Here is a 16,395-nt window from a genome sequence, read left to right as displayed (position 1 = left end):
TTTTCTGCCTCTGGCTCTGAAATTCCCCCTCCACTATTGCCAGCTTCCCCCGCCCTACGTGCACAGTTTAAAGTTAAGCCCTCTCGCAAGCCTTACAATCTGTAAGAGATACGTTAGAGTGTACAAAACTGAGTAATGCAGCACTGAGATCAAGAATCAGATTAAACTACTCAGAGGTATGTGGAGAAAATCAGATAATGACCACCAGCTTGTTACAGCTAACATGTTAATAATAACTACAGGTTTTCATGGATCAAAATGTTCTGTTTAAAATATAGAGCTGGCTGCTGGAAAGAGGAAAATGTGCTAAAAAGCACAGAGCGCACGCCAAGCAAGCGTGAGAGTCTCCTGGGCAAGGCGACGTGCAGGGCTCCCGCCGAGATCCTGGCGGCGAGGCCACGTCCTGGGAGGTCGCACCTCAGGAGCAGCAATCCTCCGTTCTGCCGCAACGGTGCAGCCTTCCCTGTTCACAGACCGTGCTCCAGCTGACCATGGATGAAAAGATCTAGAAATAAGATCTGCTATAAGGAAGCATATGACATGCTTACTGCAGAAGAAACTGTTTCAAAGTTTATTTTAAATGAATTATTAGCTACAGTAGGAAATAAAAGGAAACTAGAACTATGGAAAACAATGAAAGCTCCAAATCCTTTTAATCCAAATTCTGTTTAGCAAGAGCAGCAAAAGCTCAAGTTTACTGTGCGGAGCGATCCGTCTGGCTGACAGGAAACTGGCCTGATGCAGGAGACCAGCTGGACTGCAGCTCCAGCTCCAGCTCCGGCAATTGCTCTCTTTGCAGAGGAAAACGTTCCCTGCAAGCCGCCCACGCTCAGGGCTGGCCGAGCAGCAGAGAGCCGCTGCCACTGGGTGGGCTTGCCGAGCGGCCAGACGGATGCCTTCCCCGCACAAAACACTCGGAAGGAAACACGACACCAGCTGCACGGCCTCCAAACGCCGGGCTCCTTGAAAGCACCACCGCTCACCGAGCTTCAGCCTCCCCTGGGCTCCGGCACCAGCAGAACTACGGCAGCAAACAGCACTTTGGAAAGCCCACTCCGAGCTTAAATCTTTCATGTGTATATATAAACACACACAACTTGTGTTTACATTACACAAATGTATACATTATGCATATATAAACTGCATTATGCTACATATGTATATCTTATGAGTAGCTTTAGAAAACTAAAAAAAAGTTAAGAACAAATTAATTTAAAATACAAATTGATTTACTACCGTTTGTGCTGGGGTAGGTCTGGAAACCTTTCTTGTGGACAAGAGGTGATCATATCAACAAAAAAACCTCTGCTTGAGGCTGCTTACATTCATCAGTTATATTGTTTTATTACTTCCTTTCTCTATAAAATTGGACACTGAAAGCATGTTAATTAGTTAAATTCCTGTATTTTCTCATTAAAGAGCCTCTCAGGATCCAGAAGAGATAATGCTTTCTGTGCTGAAATAAAATTACCCTTTTCAGTTCACTTCTCACTTCCAACATGTGATGTAGGGGGCACAGTTACATTTGTTTGCCATTTCTACCAGTGTCTGAAAACTCAGCGGAAAGATAGCCTGCGTTTCTAAAAGCAGACTTCTAGAAATCTGTCACAGAGAACAAATGTTTGGGGTGGAAGGCCTTCAGTAGGTGCACATGAGAGGTAGTTGGAAAAGTGGGAAAGGAATAAATGAAACCTAAGAGGGGACACAAAAGCATGTGTGGCAAACCCTACAAATTTCAATCTGGCCTTTAGGTTGGATGCTCTTTTGGGCCCAGACAGAGTAGACTGAGATGCAATGCACCGAGAAAAGCGTTATCCCACAGCTGCAAAACGGGGTAGGGTTCCTATGGGTCACTCCGACTTCAGGAAGATTTTCACACTCCCACAACTTTGGAAGCAAGAGCACTTACAAGAAACGGTTACACAGCCTGTGTTGCTGTTAGTGAGGCTATTTATGTTTTAAGAGGAAAAGGTATTTCCAGTTTATGACTAAACTTCTCCTACCACTTACTTCTGAATAAAGTCAGACTCACATTCAAAACATCCTAATCTATTGCTGTGGTAGTTGTTACGAAGTGATGAATTCAATACTTTGACTTTACCATGACCAGGAAAAGAATAAAAGTTACCATTAGCAGCTGTCTTAGCTTTTTTTATTTTAAACTGGATTACCAAAAAGCAAAGAGTAAACATATGTTTAATAAAAAAAAAAGAGTGGTGAGGCTGTCCCTGGTTGCCTAGGAAATACAGCAAATTCCTTTCCCAAGTAGCCACCGGTCACACAATAGATACTATAGTTCAAATTATTCTGTACTGCTATTAAAAAAATGAGCCTGGAACAATTTTTTTGTCAATTCCTTTGTGTAGATTTGCAATAGTTCATGGAGAAACATTTTTTCGTCGTTTTCCACAGTTCCTGGAAATAGCTGTAGATGCATTCATTTTTTTTGTCCACAAATGCTGGCAAATGCCACAAATACATGCAAAAATGTGTATGAGACACAGTGTCTACAAATATTTGTGCATAACACAATGTGGACAACAGTGACTGAAATTTAAATCTGTATGTTCTTGGACTTAAGCTCCAAAAGACCTCCCAAGGAGAATATGAATGTTCACCCTCTGGATTATCTCACCTGGGAAGGTGTGGTTTTAGTTTCCTGAGTTCAAAGATTGCTACTAGAATGAGAACTACTAGATAATGTAAAAATTTCAGCACTTGCACAGAAAAAAAAGACTGGCAGAATCAGAGCATCACAAGATTCTTTGAGCCAGGGACAATAGCAGATTCTAATACTGAATTTGCTGAGGATTAATTGTGGAGCGACAGTAACAATTCCATATTAATGGACAAACTTGGTTTAGTAGTCATACTAAATCAACACTGCAAATCTGTTTCCTAAGAAAATAAGTTTCCACCTTCATCTGATTCTTTTCATCTTTAGGAGTCCTCATATCTGTATGACCATGGATTTTATAGAAACATTCCTAAATTCTTTCATCAGAAAAAAAAAAAAAAAAGTGACCTTGGAGCGTGCAGGAGATAACAAAGTCTATCTTTCTTGATGACAGAAGAGCATTTTAGAAATCCTGACTGTTCATCTAAACGCCAGATTGCAACACTCTTGAGTGTATCTCAGACCTTAAAATTTGACTGCTTACTTCAAAAGCCTACAAACTGATCTTATTTTTTATGTAATAGACTCTACTAAAATCCTTGCAAATTTGGCACGTATTAAACCAGACACAGATAATCAGGACAGATGTTCTGAACATAACAAAAACAATGGTATAGTTAAAGGGTCTTCCAATTCAAAATCTCCAAAAACTTCTTCGTGATAGTCTAAAAATGCCTATTGCTGTACAATATACAAACCAGCAGAAGGAATACAATACAGTCATACATTAAGTATCACAGAGATTCTCAATATGTAATAAAGGCATTTAGTCACACTAAAAGGTAACATTTAGCTATTACCTAAATTATTATTATGATGGTGATGGTCTATTTCCAGAGCTCTTACTATGAATATTCAGCTGTTGATTATAGGAATGAATCTGAGGTGCTCTATGGTACTTACTGGAGTGCTTATTACCATTTTGCTGAGGAGGACAGGACAGGACAGGACAGGACAGGAGGAGTGTACTCAGAATGCACAAGGAACATGAGGAAAATAACATAAAACTTGCTGAACTTTCCATAATAAAAATGCTGAAGAAGATTTAGTTCCATGAGGCCACAGACTAGTTATGGAGTCTGTCATAGCTTCTCTAAGATACAAAAAGAGCATGGATTTGTTTGGATTGTTATTATTTTAAGGCTGTCAAAATCTCCTGCTTTTTAGCAAACGAGAAAAAGGAGATTGCATTTGTAAGCATCCCGGAGATAATGCCAAGGTCTGCTGTACTAAACAGCACGATAGCTGTGAGCCTCTTCCATACACTCAGGAATATTTGTTAAACAGTTTAGAAAACGCTAAAAGCTATTTTATACCACTCTGCCTGCAAAACAAGCTTCTTAATCTCTGCGAATCTGGTTGTGCAGACATGTTAGGAAAAGTAACAAATACGTCATATGCAGAGCAACTACCAACAACAGGGTAAGAAAGACTATGGTTCTGTTCAGTGCGTTGTGTGCATGCTCACAACTTTGTATTTCTGTTATCACTGATGACCTTTTAAAATCAAGTTTGCTTAAAAGGGTTCATAGAATGAATGTGGCTAACCAGTATTTCTGGCCACAACCATGAGCAAAAGGGATACGCAACTACGAGCACAACTTACTGCATGGATGTCAAAACTAATACATAGCACAAAAGTAGGACAGACCAGCACTGATCTAAACTACCTGTCCAAAAGGATTCCTTCTTACAGTTCGCACTGTGAAGAAGAGTAACCCTGATCCAGCAGGGAGTACGGCTGGTTCTACTGCCATATGAAAGGCACATCCAGCACAGCAGAAAGGAAGGGTGAGCGCAGATTCATAAGCAAACGTAAGCTTTGGGCAATATACAATATCAGCTCATGTAAAATTTTTACCATCAGATGGTATTTCCTTGCTGTAGAGTTTCACAGCCAAGCAGTATTCCCTGTAATAATTTCTGCCTTTTACTTCTTTGTTGAGGCCCTGTCCCTTTGGACCCCTGTCCAAAGCTGGGGTTTTTATAACGCTAGTGGTCATAGTAAGCGGCCCTTGGCTGGCCTGCAGATAACACTGTGTCCACAAGTCATCTGACCATTTTCCCTCTCTTTGCTGCAGAACAGCAGTACACCCCCTCTATACCGCAGAAATTAAACCCACTTCCCAATGTATGACAAATTCAACATGGTGTAGATCTGTAAGAAATGTAAGTCCGAAATTTGGGGAAATCGAGGAAACCTCTGCCAGCACTGTTATACAGATGGGGAGACATACCAGTAATGCTTAAATGCAAGATTATCAACTGGCTCATCTTAGCACTGAGTCTCCACAACTCTTTTCCAAAGAACTGTAGTGTTTACCTTCAGTCCTGTCCGGTAGTTTCCCACTCTTACTTGTTGTTCCAGTGTTGACTGTTTCAGATGAGGTGCTCAGTTTAGTGTTGGGGTCTCGTTTAGGTTTTGGTGGTGGCTGCTTACGAGAGCTGCTACTTTCATCGTCGGTTCCTCCAACAGAATGAAGAGACTGGGATCTCACAGCAAAGCCACTGGAGCAAGGATGTGGCAGTCTGTCCTGAGGAGCAGGCATTGTCATAAATCCCATGCGGAAATGTTTCCCCACATAGCTTCCTTCATTTCCTCTCACTACTTCTCCACCTATGCTGTAAGAGAAAACATGCACACGAGTAAATGATCCACCTCTGCTTCAACAGCACCGAGAAGCAGGTCTCAGTTTCATTTGGAATTTGCTGGAATTAGGACATCCAGTAACCATGATCTGTAATAACTTAGCAGATACATACATAATAGCTTGTGAGATTTTTTGCTGAAACAATAGATGATCATAGGAATACAGGAATAGAGATGATTTCCAGCCTTCCAAATTTTGGTGTATTTTGTTCGCCTTTTGTGTATGTGTGTGTGTGTGTGTTGTAGCAAAATCGCAGACAAATAACATAACCAAATTCTAAGATCACTACAGCTTCAGTGATGGGGATCCTACCTTTAGTCCAGAAAAGTCTACAAACCATTCATCAGGTTTCTTTTCCCACAAGTCACAAAACACTTCTCCAGGGGCTTACAGGCAATTCAAACGCTTAGTATAAAACACACAAACATCATAAGAATTCTGAAGTGAAACCAGGGCGTGACTAAGTCATCCCTGCAGGGAAACTTGCTCAGTAAAAGCATCCAGCTAATACTAATGAGGGGACATTCTTCAATGCAACAGAAGAATATTAAAAACACTTCTCTCAGCTTCCCCACTGACAAGGACACCAAAATCTCTTTTTATGAACCTTTTTTATTTGTAAGAACAGAATTCTCTGTCATTAGCTTCTTCTATAGATTTATCAAGTTTCATCCCATAGTGGTTTAGGTTCCTTCCCCATATGCATGGCTGAACTTATCTGGAATTGAAGTGAGGAGCTTCATTCCCCTGAGGGTTAAAAATCTCCTGCTTATTTCCAAGCTAAGGATGTCCTGACCATAACATTACACATTATCCTCAGGTCAGACTGTGGAGACACTGCTGGTACTTACATCCCCCTGAGAGCAAAAGAATTAACAGATCTTAGTCTTACAATGTTTGCTTTGTAAACAAGCAATACTCTTTTCTGCTCTTAAAACAGTATGACTATTAGAACAGAGTAGTCTGTTTTTCAGCACAAGTGAACAGAATTGCCAGTAACTGAAATGCAGATACACTGCTATGCACTCAAAATTTTACAAAGAGAAATTGAGAAAATGTTTTTAGTCAGGTTACATACCACTGTGACTAGAAATTGCCTACAGAGCAGATCTGAAACATCAGAAGTCAGAACCGAGTTTTTAGGAAAATGAGATTGCTGGTAGGGCAAAGAATATTGTGTTAGAAATGCAACATCAGGTATTGATCTGCACTCCCTCACACTCATCTTTGACTGCAGACATACATGTATCTTGGAAAACAAGGCTCTTGGGGTACAATCAATCATTCCCCTTCAGAGTAAAACATGGTGAGGGAGAAAAACGCTCTAAAAATTACTCAGATATAGGAAACTGAATATTAACATCTCATCAAATCCACATGAATCTGCAACATGAGCAGCATCAGACTGGTAAGATACAAATGTAGGAGACGAGGGCAATGAGCTGTGGAACACCAGGAAGAAAATAACCCCCAACCATTCAGCAACACAGCTATAGAGGGAGGAAAGCTCAGCTGAAGCAAGTGCTGTCGTACCAAGCACTGCACTGTACCGAGATGGCAGGGCTGAGCACCGGGCATTACTGCTGCTGTACTCAGGTATGCTTATCAGTTCTGAAAGCAGTTCTTCCTAACGCTCACGCTGTAAACCTACAGCACATTTCAATTAGGGCAATTCAGCCACCACACAAAGCAACTCAGTTATACACGCAGGTCAACAAGGGCTCTGTTTACAAGGAGGTTTGCAATGGTATCACTGTGGACATGTAGAAATGTTAGTATGAGAACTGTAAAATCCTGGAAAGCTCTAATTGCCTCCTGTTTCCCCTTCTCATAGAACGGAGCTGTAAGCAGGGTCAGTCTGCTCTGTAAACTTCCTATCTGATGTTGCCCTGGGCTGGTGCAATTTATTTGGTGCTGAACACAGCTCCTTTTCTAAAAGACAAGAACATTTCTCAATGGTTCATTTGAAGAGTGAATAAGGTCACTGCATTCCCTGATACTGCCCCCAGGAGACAGTAAATCTTCATCTTCTCTGCCAGGTACACACACGCTCTATCTCATCATCCCCGCAGATTGGTACTATGCAATGCAGAACGTCACGCATGATAAGGCAGAATCTTTACGATTCTCGCAACCGGGCAGGTCTAACCGGACATGTTCCCCCGTCTAGGGGGCACTGACACACACACATACAGGCACACGCATACACACACGCACAGAGCCCTCACACACAGGCATGCACACGTGTGCGCACACATCGATCCGTGTTTATAACCAAGCTATTACTGAATTCTAATTGGCACCAATTCCAAAGGGATTTATAGCCAGAAAGATCAAAAGGTAGAACTCATTAATTTGAAGATTAAAAACCTGTAGCTAATTTAAATGATTAACTATGCCTCTACTAATCTTTCATAAATTGTCCTGAAAATAATATAATCCTCTGATGCTAAAGTACAAAGAAGTGCCTGTCACATTATTTAAAGAAGATTACTATCCAAGTATGCTGAAGAATGCAGGTGGGGAATCTGCTTCCTTCCCTGAGTCGATTGTACAAGACATGTATAGCAAACAAAATGTCAGTTCTCCATGTGCTTGACATGTTATAGTTCTTATTAGGTTACTCTGCTTAGCGCATTTGCTTCCTTCTCCGTGTAGGTATTTAGGCAGGTTCTGTTCTGGATGTACTTACACAAATTTCCCTGATTAATGGGTTTGACCCTTTGCTAAGAATGCACAGAACTGCATTCACATGCTTCATGTTTTTACCAAGCTGTTGCATTCTAGAAATAAAAATTTTCTAAATTAAAGTACAGTGTGTAAAAGTGCTAATTCATTAAACAGTTGAACCATGTTTTTTCTCATTCCTTCCCCCTCCCCTATTGCTTTTCTCATTCTTTGCTGAATTTCTTTCAACATCTCATGTGAAAATGCCTCCCTTCCACACCTTCACACTACACTTACTCCAAAATAAACAAACTATTGCCAAGTCAGAGAGAGTGGCAGGCATGGATGGGAGCAGGCCTTACTCTTCTGCTTCACAGCTGAAGTACATGTATCCTTTCTCTTCCACACCCTCTGGTCAGCTACTAGCCAAAAAGATAAGGATACCATTTCCTCCTTTTCCAGCAAACTTAAAAGAGAGTCAATGTCTCTTTGTATGGCCTAGGAGCTGACCTTCAGCTGATGGCTATGCACTGTAAACCCCAAGACGATGAAGACTAGCCTCTAAATCTTGGTCCTGGACCCTGGTCATCATTCAGAATCAGAAAAGGTTTATGTCTGGTACTTATGCTGGAAGCGACTCCTAAGTATCAGCAGCGTGCGTTTCCCATCATAGCTTGACTAATAAAGGCAAGAATAATAAGAGGATTGCCAAATTCATACCTCAGTAATATGGACTGAGCACATCAGACAGATCGATCCATCACTGCCAAGAGAAACGAGCCACTTCAGACTCATCCCCAGGTAACAAGCATAAAGGCAGGGTGGCAGAAGTGAAACATGGCACTCCTCCTCCAGCAGCAGCATGCCAACGTGAGATTTGGACCTAGGCATGCAACTTTGCGATGCACAGTACTGCTCGTGGTTCACCATGGAACCAGACAGAACTAAAGGGTTTACTGATGTACTCCTCCTGCTCATGACTACAGGAGTTGGTTGGGGCTGGTATAGGTCCCATTATACCACAACTGGCTGAAAAAGATTTATATGTACCTTGCTGCCTAAAAGACTATAGAGAGAGCTAGGGGAAATAATTGTGTAGATGATCTCACTCCATTATTTCTGACAGCGAAGAGCCTGCACTCTTCATTGTACTGCTAATGAGTTCTATCTCATTTCAAAACTGTATTATACGAGTTGCTGTAAGTATTACATAGTTTATTAATATATATGGAAATACAGATTTGGATTATTCCTCTGGGAAGTTTCAATTTGAACTTGGCCAGGTTCAACTGCTTCTCTGACACGGAATTATATACAGCATTCAAGTAACCGTTAAATATGCAACAGACATTTGTCTACTAAAAAAACCCCTGAATTATATAACAATAAAATTAATCTTATAATCAGTTATGCTACACACTTAAAGCTGACTAAGTGCTGAAGACATACTTTAGCATATGGATAGGTACAGTGACTGAAGTTGCAGTGAGCGGAAGAAAAGGAGAACAATGAAGTTTCCTTCAGATACCCTTAAGGAACACAACAAATACCAAAAAGGTTGAACCTGCCTTAAATTAGTAATAGTGCATCGTAGCTTTCACTTCTAAAATACGAACAAGAGCTCATATATAAAAAGAAGTTAGAGAGAAGCTAAAAATTGTAAGTGAACACAGAAAATAATCTAGCTGAACAGAGCATTGGCAAGGTCATTTCCACCTTGCTTTGCCGGGAGTCATACTGTTCTTATTGACAAGGAATGCATTTTCAAGTTGTGAAGCCAGAAACCTAAGAAAAATAACTTGTCATCATATTGCTGAAAAATACCTGGTAAAGAAAATAATACATGGTAAAGAAAAAGTATCCAGAGGCTGCCTGCCTCAATCAATGTGGTCTTTCTGATTTGCATTATTCCTACTTGGAATTACACATACTGGTTTTACTTTAAAGTTTTATTACTTGACCAAGACAGAAATTGAATTAATGCCTGGAAAACAAATTAATAGTGGTGTTGTGTGAAAACTTTTGCTGTAACTTTTAATTGTAAACAATGTGGAATATTGCATCTCTTGGCCCAGTAATAAGCAGCTGGAGAATTCTTGGGAATACGTAAGTCCCATAAAGTCAGAATGCTCTAGAGCTACCTTTTTTTCCAGAGCACCTATGTACCGTTGTTCTTGGTATTTATCTGTAAATTCTCTTATCAGTTAAGACTTACAGTGGATTAGTTTCATGCCACAGACCTGCAAAATCACTTGGTAGTTTTCATCTTTGTGAGATTTCTTCTCTTCCTGTACTTCTTTATGTGAGATTTTCAGATTTTATGTCCACAATTTCAAAAAAGGAACTGCACCCAATTATGAGACTTAATTTCCTAGATACCGGGAAGGGCAAAGTACTCTGCTGGTCATGAGGCATCTTTGAAGACACCTCTGTGACCCCTGTGCTGCACTGGGTCCCAAACGGGGACTGTAACAGGCCTTGGCTGTATGCTGAGATTGCAGAGAGTCAGGAGGGCCCACTGCAAGGGCAGCTACTCCGCTCCCCAGCGAGGAGAAACACTCGGGCACAAATAGTGGTTTGTTAGCCAGCAGAAAATAGGTTGGGAGCCTCTGCAGGTGTCTCTGGGGAAATGAGGAGATCTACAGATTATAGGGCAAATACTGCACACGGGGGACCAAGGCAATTCCCCTGGGGGAGCTGTAAACTCCTCCCCTCTCCCCAGTGTCCTCACGCGACATCCAACTAATCCACCGTGGAAGCCTTCTGCCTCAGAAAGCGAAGAGAAGAGAAATTTCAAAAATGAACTTTGACGACGTAGGAAGATTTAGAAATCCTTCATAAAAATGACTAATCAACAGAAATATGAAAGGAATAGAAATATTTGACATGAGGACTGAATATGAGCTGGCTATAGATGTTGTTTTGACTGAACACACACCAATTCATCCCTTTGTGCATCTAGTCTTTTGGGGGTTAAGAAAACATCTACTTTTATTTTACCCTGTTTTAACCACTTGCTTACTCCTGTGCCAATGAACCTCCAGCTCCTCTGCTCATATCAAATGTTCTGACTAGAAAGGGCTGAAATGGCTTTGAAATGTCTATTCCCCATCAGAATAAATTATACACATATATACCAAGGATGACACATTTTACTTTGTATCTGAGAAGCACTTTCAAGATTAGCATAAATTATATTTGTAAATTAGAGGTTGGATGCCAAAAAATAGAAGATATACTATTTTTATCCCCCAAACATGATTTCAGCAGACCATGAAATGTAATATTGAAGAAAAAAGGGCAGCAGCACAGTCATGGATTCAGAAATTGCACTGCAAGTATGGTTTTACAAAGAGCTACCCCACATTTATTACTGAAATTAAATATACAAACAAATTATACATATTTTTTCTATTTTTATTTTTAATTCGTATTTCAGAGGCCCCATTCCTTGTTCCCAAGTAATACTCGTAATGTTTTTTTTTTCTGTATCACTTCCTGAATGACTCATTATAGTCTTACATCAAGATCCAGAGGATAATACAAATCATCACTTTTAGGCACAGGCCTAAGCGTAAACAAATCACTACCAAGGTCAGCTTCAGAGTCATTCTGTGCACCAGGAGGAGCATCTGAAGCGAGCAAGCGACATGTCCGTGCCCATCATGCGCCTTACCTCTGCCGCGTGCCTCAGCCTCGGCAGTAAGGGGCCAGGTGCTGCTTGAGAAGTCAGGCCTCTCAGGACACAGAGCGCACCAGTGCTGCAAAGCTAACTTCGTTCTTTTATCGCCCCTGTCGAGGCTGCCCACCCAGGGCTCGGTCCTGCCGCGAGCAGACACCCCCTCTTCGGCGGCGGCGGGCGGGCAGGGGCATCCTTCTCACGGCAGGTTGCTTCTGGGAACCCGTTTCCTCAAGCCAACACGCAATCGCTCCCCCTTCGCTCATTAGCTATTCAATAGTCTGTCTTCAAAGCGTTTTATAAGAGAACGTCCTAGAGATAGCGGCAGATTGCTTACAGATCCGGCCCTCACCACACCGCGGCACGCGTGAGCGCTGACACGCAGCTTCTGCCCCGCGGGCTACAGCCCAGCACACCTCCCGTCCCCTGACCCCCGTGCCTGCCCTCGGAACGGGTGAAAACCCCCACCACAGGCACTCACAGGCGTGAAAACCCGGCCAGCACAGGCAGTCATGGCACAGGGGCTTACCACTGTCTCTGGAAGTAGAGAAATATTTCAGGCTTGAATCACGAAAGCTGAAATAACCTTTCCCTAATACATGAGGGGAAATACGTGTGTAACAGGGAACCTAGCAGAACTGGGTGTTACAGTCATTTTGACTCCTCCATCCAAAATGGGACTGAATCTTGCAATTAAAAGTCTCTGTAGTTTAAATTAAATCACCATGTATTTAGCTGCATTATAAGACTAACTGATTTCTTGCTGAAAGACCAAAGGACTACTGTAAGTCGTATGTGCTGGACAATTGATGATAAAAGCAAAACTAACCTAGACTGTCCACAGCACAGGTTTTGCAAAAAATTGAAATACCCTCCTTTCAAATAATGATTTACTATGCTCCAGAGTCACCTATTTCTATAATACAAAAGGTTGGAAATGCTCACAATGGTTGAGACTCTGAAAAAAATACTTCAGAATAAACATTGTCAAATAAAAGCACATATGCTATTTTCACAGCAAATTTAACATTATCTGGTCAGCCTGGAAAGGACTAAGGTAAGGACACTTCCGATCCACGGAGAACTCAAGAAAACTGCATTTCGGGAGCCTGAGCAAAACTACAGGTACTGCTCATCACTTCCATCATCATTCCCTCTCTCTTTCTTAGACTATATCTTAGGTAGTTAAGAGTAACAAGTACGTTGGGCTGAACTGCCACAACTGCCCGATGTTGCTCTACTCAAAGAACCGACGTGCGGTACTGGATCTGGGGCAGCAAGTCTCCAGCGCTGCAGCCCCACCACATGACGGACGACTAACTGATGCGTATGGAAAGCTTTGTAACTTGTGAGTACACAGGAAGCCGAACAGGCATGTGTGAAGAGCACTCTGCTTTTATATGATTGCAGATATTTTTAATTTTGCATGGGAGATGCACAGCTAAAAGCCAGTAAATGAAAGCTCATATGCTCTGAGTCACCTAGAATTAGTTATCAACCATATGCAATGTTTAAACAGAGTGCAAATACATGTTCATGTTAATGGAGTAGGGCTTTGCACCCTATCAAAAATGGGAGGAGCTAGAACAAAGTTGTATTTTTGTCACATTCAGTAGAAAACCACATGGGGTAGACTCCATTATGCCTGAGCAACTGTGCCTAATTATTTCAATGAGATATGTGAATAAATTAACATGCAAAATTATTTTCATGAATTTTAGTAATAAAATGCTCTTTGAATTAGGGTGACAGTTTTAATGGAAGCAAAAAACCTTTTTGTGCATCAGATGCTGGGAAAAGTTTACACAAATGAAAGAAACATGCTGATGCTCCAGGACTGGTGATTTGTAAACCAAGTGCACAGGAGTCATGCTCTGCCTGCAAAGCTATTACTCGGTGCCTAACCTTTCTGGAGCCAGGCTTATTTCAGTCAGAGATGTACAGGTGCTCTTCAGAGTGCCTCTAGCAAACACCACTCCACTTTCTGCTGTGCACATCACCATACTGTCTCAGATGCTGGACAGCACAGAAATTTTCAGCAGAAAATCCTTTTTCTTTTTTTTTTCTCCACTGGAACAACCCTGTCAGAGGCAGTTGTCTCATCTATACAGCTAGCATCTACCAGCCCTGTGGTTGTAAGCATACATACTGCTGTTTCTCTGTTCCACCTGATTTTTAGAAGCAAGGTTTCACTCCACATGTTGATTTGTTACCACTTTGTGACTTAACCAGACAATAGCTCTGCATGAACAGCTACTTATGCCTTGCAAAATTAACTCCAGATCTAAGTGCATTTTCCACCAGTGTGATACAGACAACCAGAAAGGGAGTCACCCCATACGGACTTGCATACTAGGCTATCCCTCTGTCTTCCTTCGCTGGATAGCCCCTGTACGATAAATAAAACTACACTGAATCCTGCACATCAGTATGGGCAGCTCTCAGAGATAAGGTCTAGAGAGGATTGTTCACTAACATATGAAGCAGCCTTTGAAAATTTCTCTGCCTATGACACCTCTTTATCCAAAACAAAGCAATTGCTATTGTCACAACAGAATATTAATGCACTTCACACCTAAATTTAGAAATAAATATATAGAAGAACTCTTTCCCTGTCTTGATGGATGTCATCTACTTAGCCAGGGCTGTCAGATGCTGGTTATTTGTTCAGAGAAATAAATAAAAATGGACATGGTATTTTCAAAAAGACAATTGATTTATTGCATGTCAGAGCGTGTGAAAAGCAAGTGTAACGTGCATATAGGTGGTTAAGACTCACTGATTTCAGTTAACTCACTGAAAGAAGCTAGCCAGGAAAAGGATAGCATACCCCACGTGTACATGTGCTCAGTGTGCCCCAAATCAGTTCCAGACTTACGTTTTCTGGTTACGTCTGTCACTTGTCCATGCATTTCCCTTAGAAATCAGTGTGCATTGTCCAAATGCAAAGCACAGACTTTTTTTTTTTTTTTTTTTTTTTTTACCTGCATCGCTGCATAGAGCTATTGAATAAGATTCAGCGGCCCTGGCAGACCACTGAAAGGCCTCTGTACACACGAGATTTAACATCAGAGACAAATAACTATGATAAAAACTGCCAATAAGTGAATTAACTTAAAATTCAGCACATGCTGATTTCCATCACTCACAAAACTACTTTTGCAAATTAGGATGTTGAGTTGATTATTATTTTTTGGCCACTGTATTATTTTTCCCCCTCCAGGGTAGCTTTTTGCAATGGAGTTGAGGAAAACTACATCCAGCAAGCTCCAATACTGACAAAAGGTCTAAATACTCTTTTAGAGAAGCAGATGTTGCCTAAATGCTTCTTTAGTAGCACACTTATATTGCACAAGGGATCATCAGTACAACCTATAAAGCTGCAATGAAATGAAATTTTGCTAAAGCAACAGCAAGCATGTCTTCCACGCTGTGAAAATCTGAGAGAGGATTTTTTTTAAGGATTAAAAAAATTAAAGCATGAAACAAAACGAATAGTAAACACCCTTGTAACCTGGGAAAAAGATGCGCTCAATGATACAATTGTAAGTAAGTGGAGAATCCAGTAGTTTAATTCATTGCACGAGAGGTGGTCAGCTCAGCACCACTCGTATTAAAAGTGCATAAATTATTTTATTCTCAGCTAACTCTTAGGAGCTACCATTCACTAATTGGCATGTTTATGTTCAATATATCCAAGCTTTCATGGAATAGTGCTTTCTGTGAGTTATGGTGAGCGTGGCTGCTGTGGTTACATGCAGCCTGGATCTCATTTTACAGAAAAAAAACAAAAAACAAAAAAATAAAAAAGAAAAACACGCTTTCCTCCTTTTCTTTGCATTAAGAGCCACTGCAACAATCAGCAAAGTAGCAAAGTAGCAGGTGGTAGATTTTATTGGCTGTAGATTTCTGGGCCACCTAAATCCCTGTAAAAAGTTTTTTTACCTAGATGATGTATTCCTGAGATTGTGTGTGTTTTTCATCTCCCCTTGCCATCCTGCAGGCAGCCAGCTCCTCTACAGCTGAAGCCAGGAGAGGGTTCGGAGACACCTTGTATGTAAACACCAAGCACTGCAGCCCCCGTCGGTCTGTCCGGATGCTGCGCAGCATTTAGGGATGTGTGTGTGTGTGTCCAGTAAGAGCAACTCAACTCTGCATTTATTCCAGGAACATACTGCTTCTCCTCCGCTCCGGGCGGCTTCACGCCCCTTTCCCCCCCGCCGCCCGGTCTCCAAGCAGACACTTAGCGTGCACAGCGCAGCAAGCTGCCTGCTGTCAGCTTCCTGGCACTGGTACCCCCCAGGATTTCAGTTTTTGGAAGCTAAGACCAAAGCAAATTACTCCAAGATGGTCTCATGATAAAAACTGTAAACCAGAGCAGCCTGCACTCGCACACTTTGAGCTCCTCTGCATGTTTTTGGATGAAGCAGGCTTTCAAGTCCTAAAGAAAAGCCAAGAAAACATACCTTCTAGTATGCCCTGTCACCCACTTACTAAATGTAGTAAGCAAAGAGTTACTGAGTTCCAGAAACAGTGAACTGAATGGGACTTCATATACAATTCTGCAGTAATTTTCTAGAGTACAGGAAATGGCATGCAGAAATATTAACATTTCTGGTGATGATCAGATCATTTATTCTGCTCTCTGTGATCTCTTTTTATTTCTTACTGAGTAAGAAGCGAAAGATAATCTGTGTTAAGTAAGCAAATCAGCACCTAGT

At 41.4% G+C, this 16,395-nt stretch overlaps 1 protein-coding gene across 1 annotated transcript in view; it reads right to left on the bottom strand.

The window, feature by feature from the left end:
- The window catches only part of NYAP2 (neuronal tyrosine-phosphorylated phosphoinositide-3-kinase adaptor 2), a 134,994-nt gene that overhangs the window by 73,482 nt on the left and 45,117 nt on the right, over positions 1–16,395 (bottom strand). The window contains exon 2 of the mRNA XM_085298523.1: positions 5,001–5,299. Within this exon, the coding sequence (XP_085154649.1) occupies positions 5,001–5,299 (299 nt within the window). The remainder of the gene's footprint in view (positions 1–5,000; positions 5,300–16,395) is intronic.

Source organism: Rhea americana, unplaced genomic scaffold, assembly GCF_003343005.1.
Source record: "Rhea americana isolate MKP2758 unplaced genomic scaffold, rheAme1 scaffold_14, whole genome shotgun sequence".
Taxonomy (NCBI): Eukaryota; Metazoa; Chordata; class Aves; order Rheiformes; family Rheidae; genus Rhea; species Rhea americana.
This window is presented reverse-complemented; position numbering and strand designations above follow the sequence as displayed.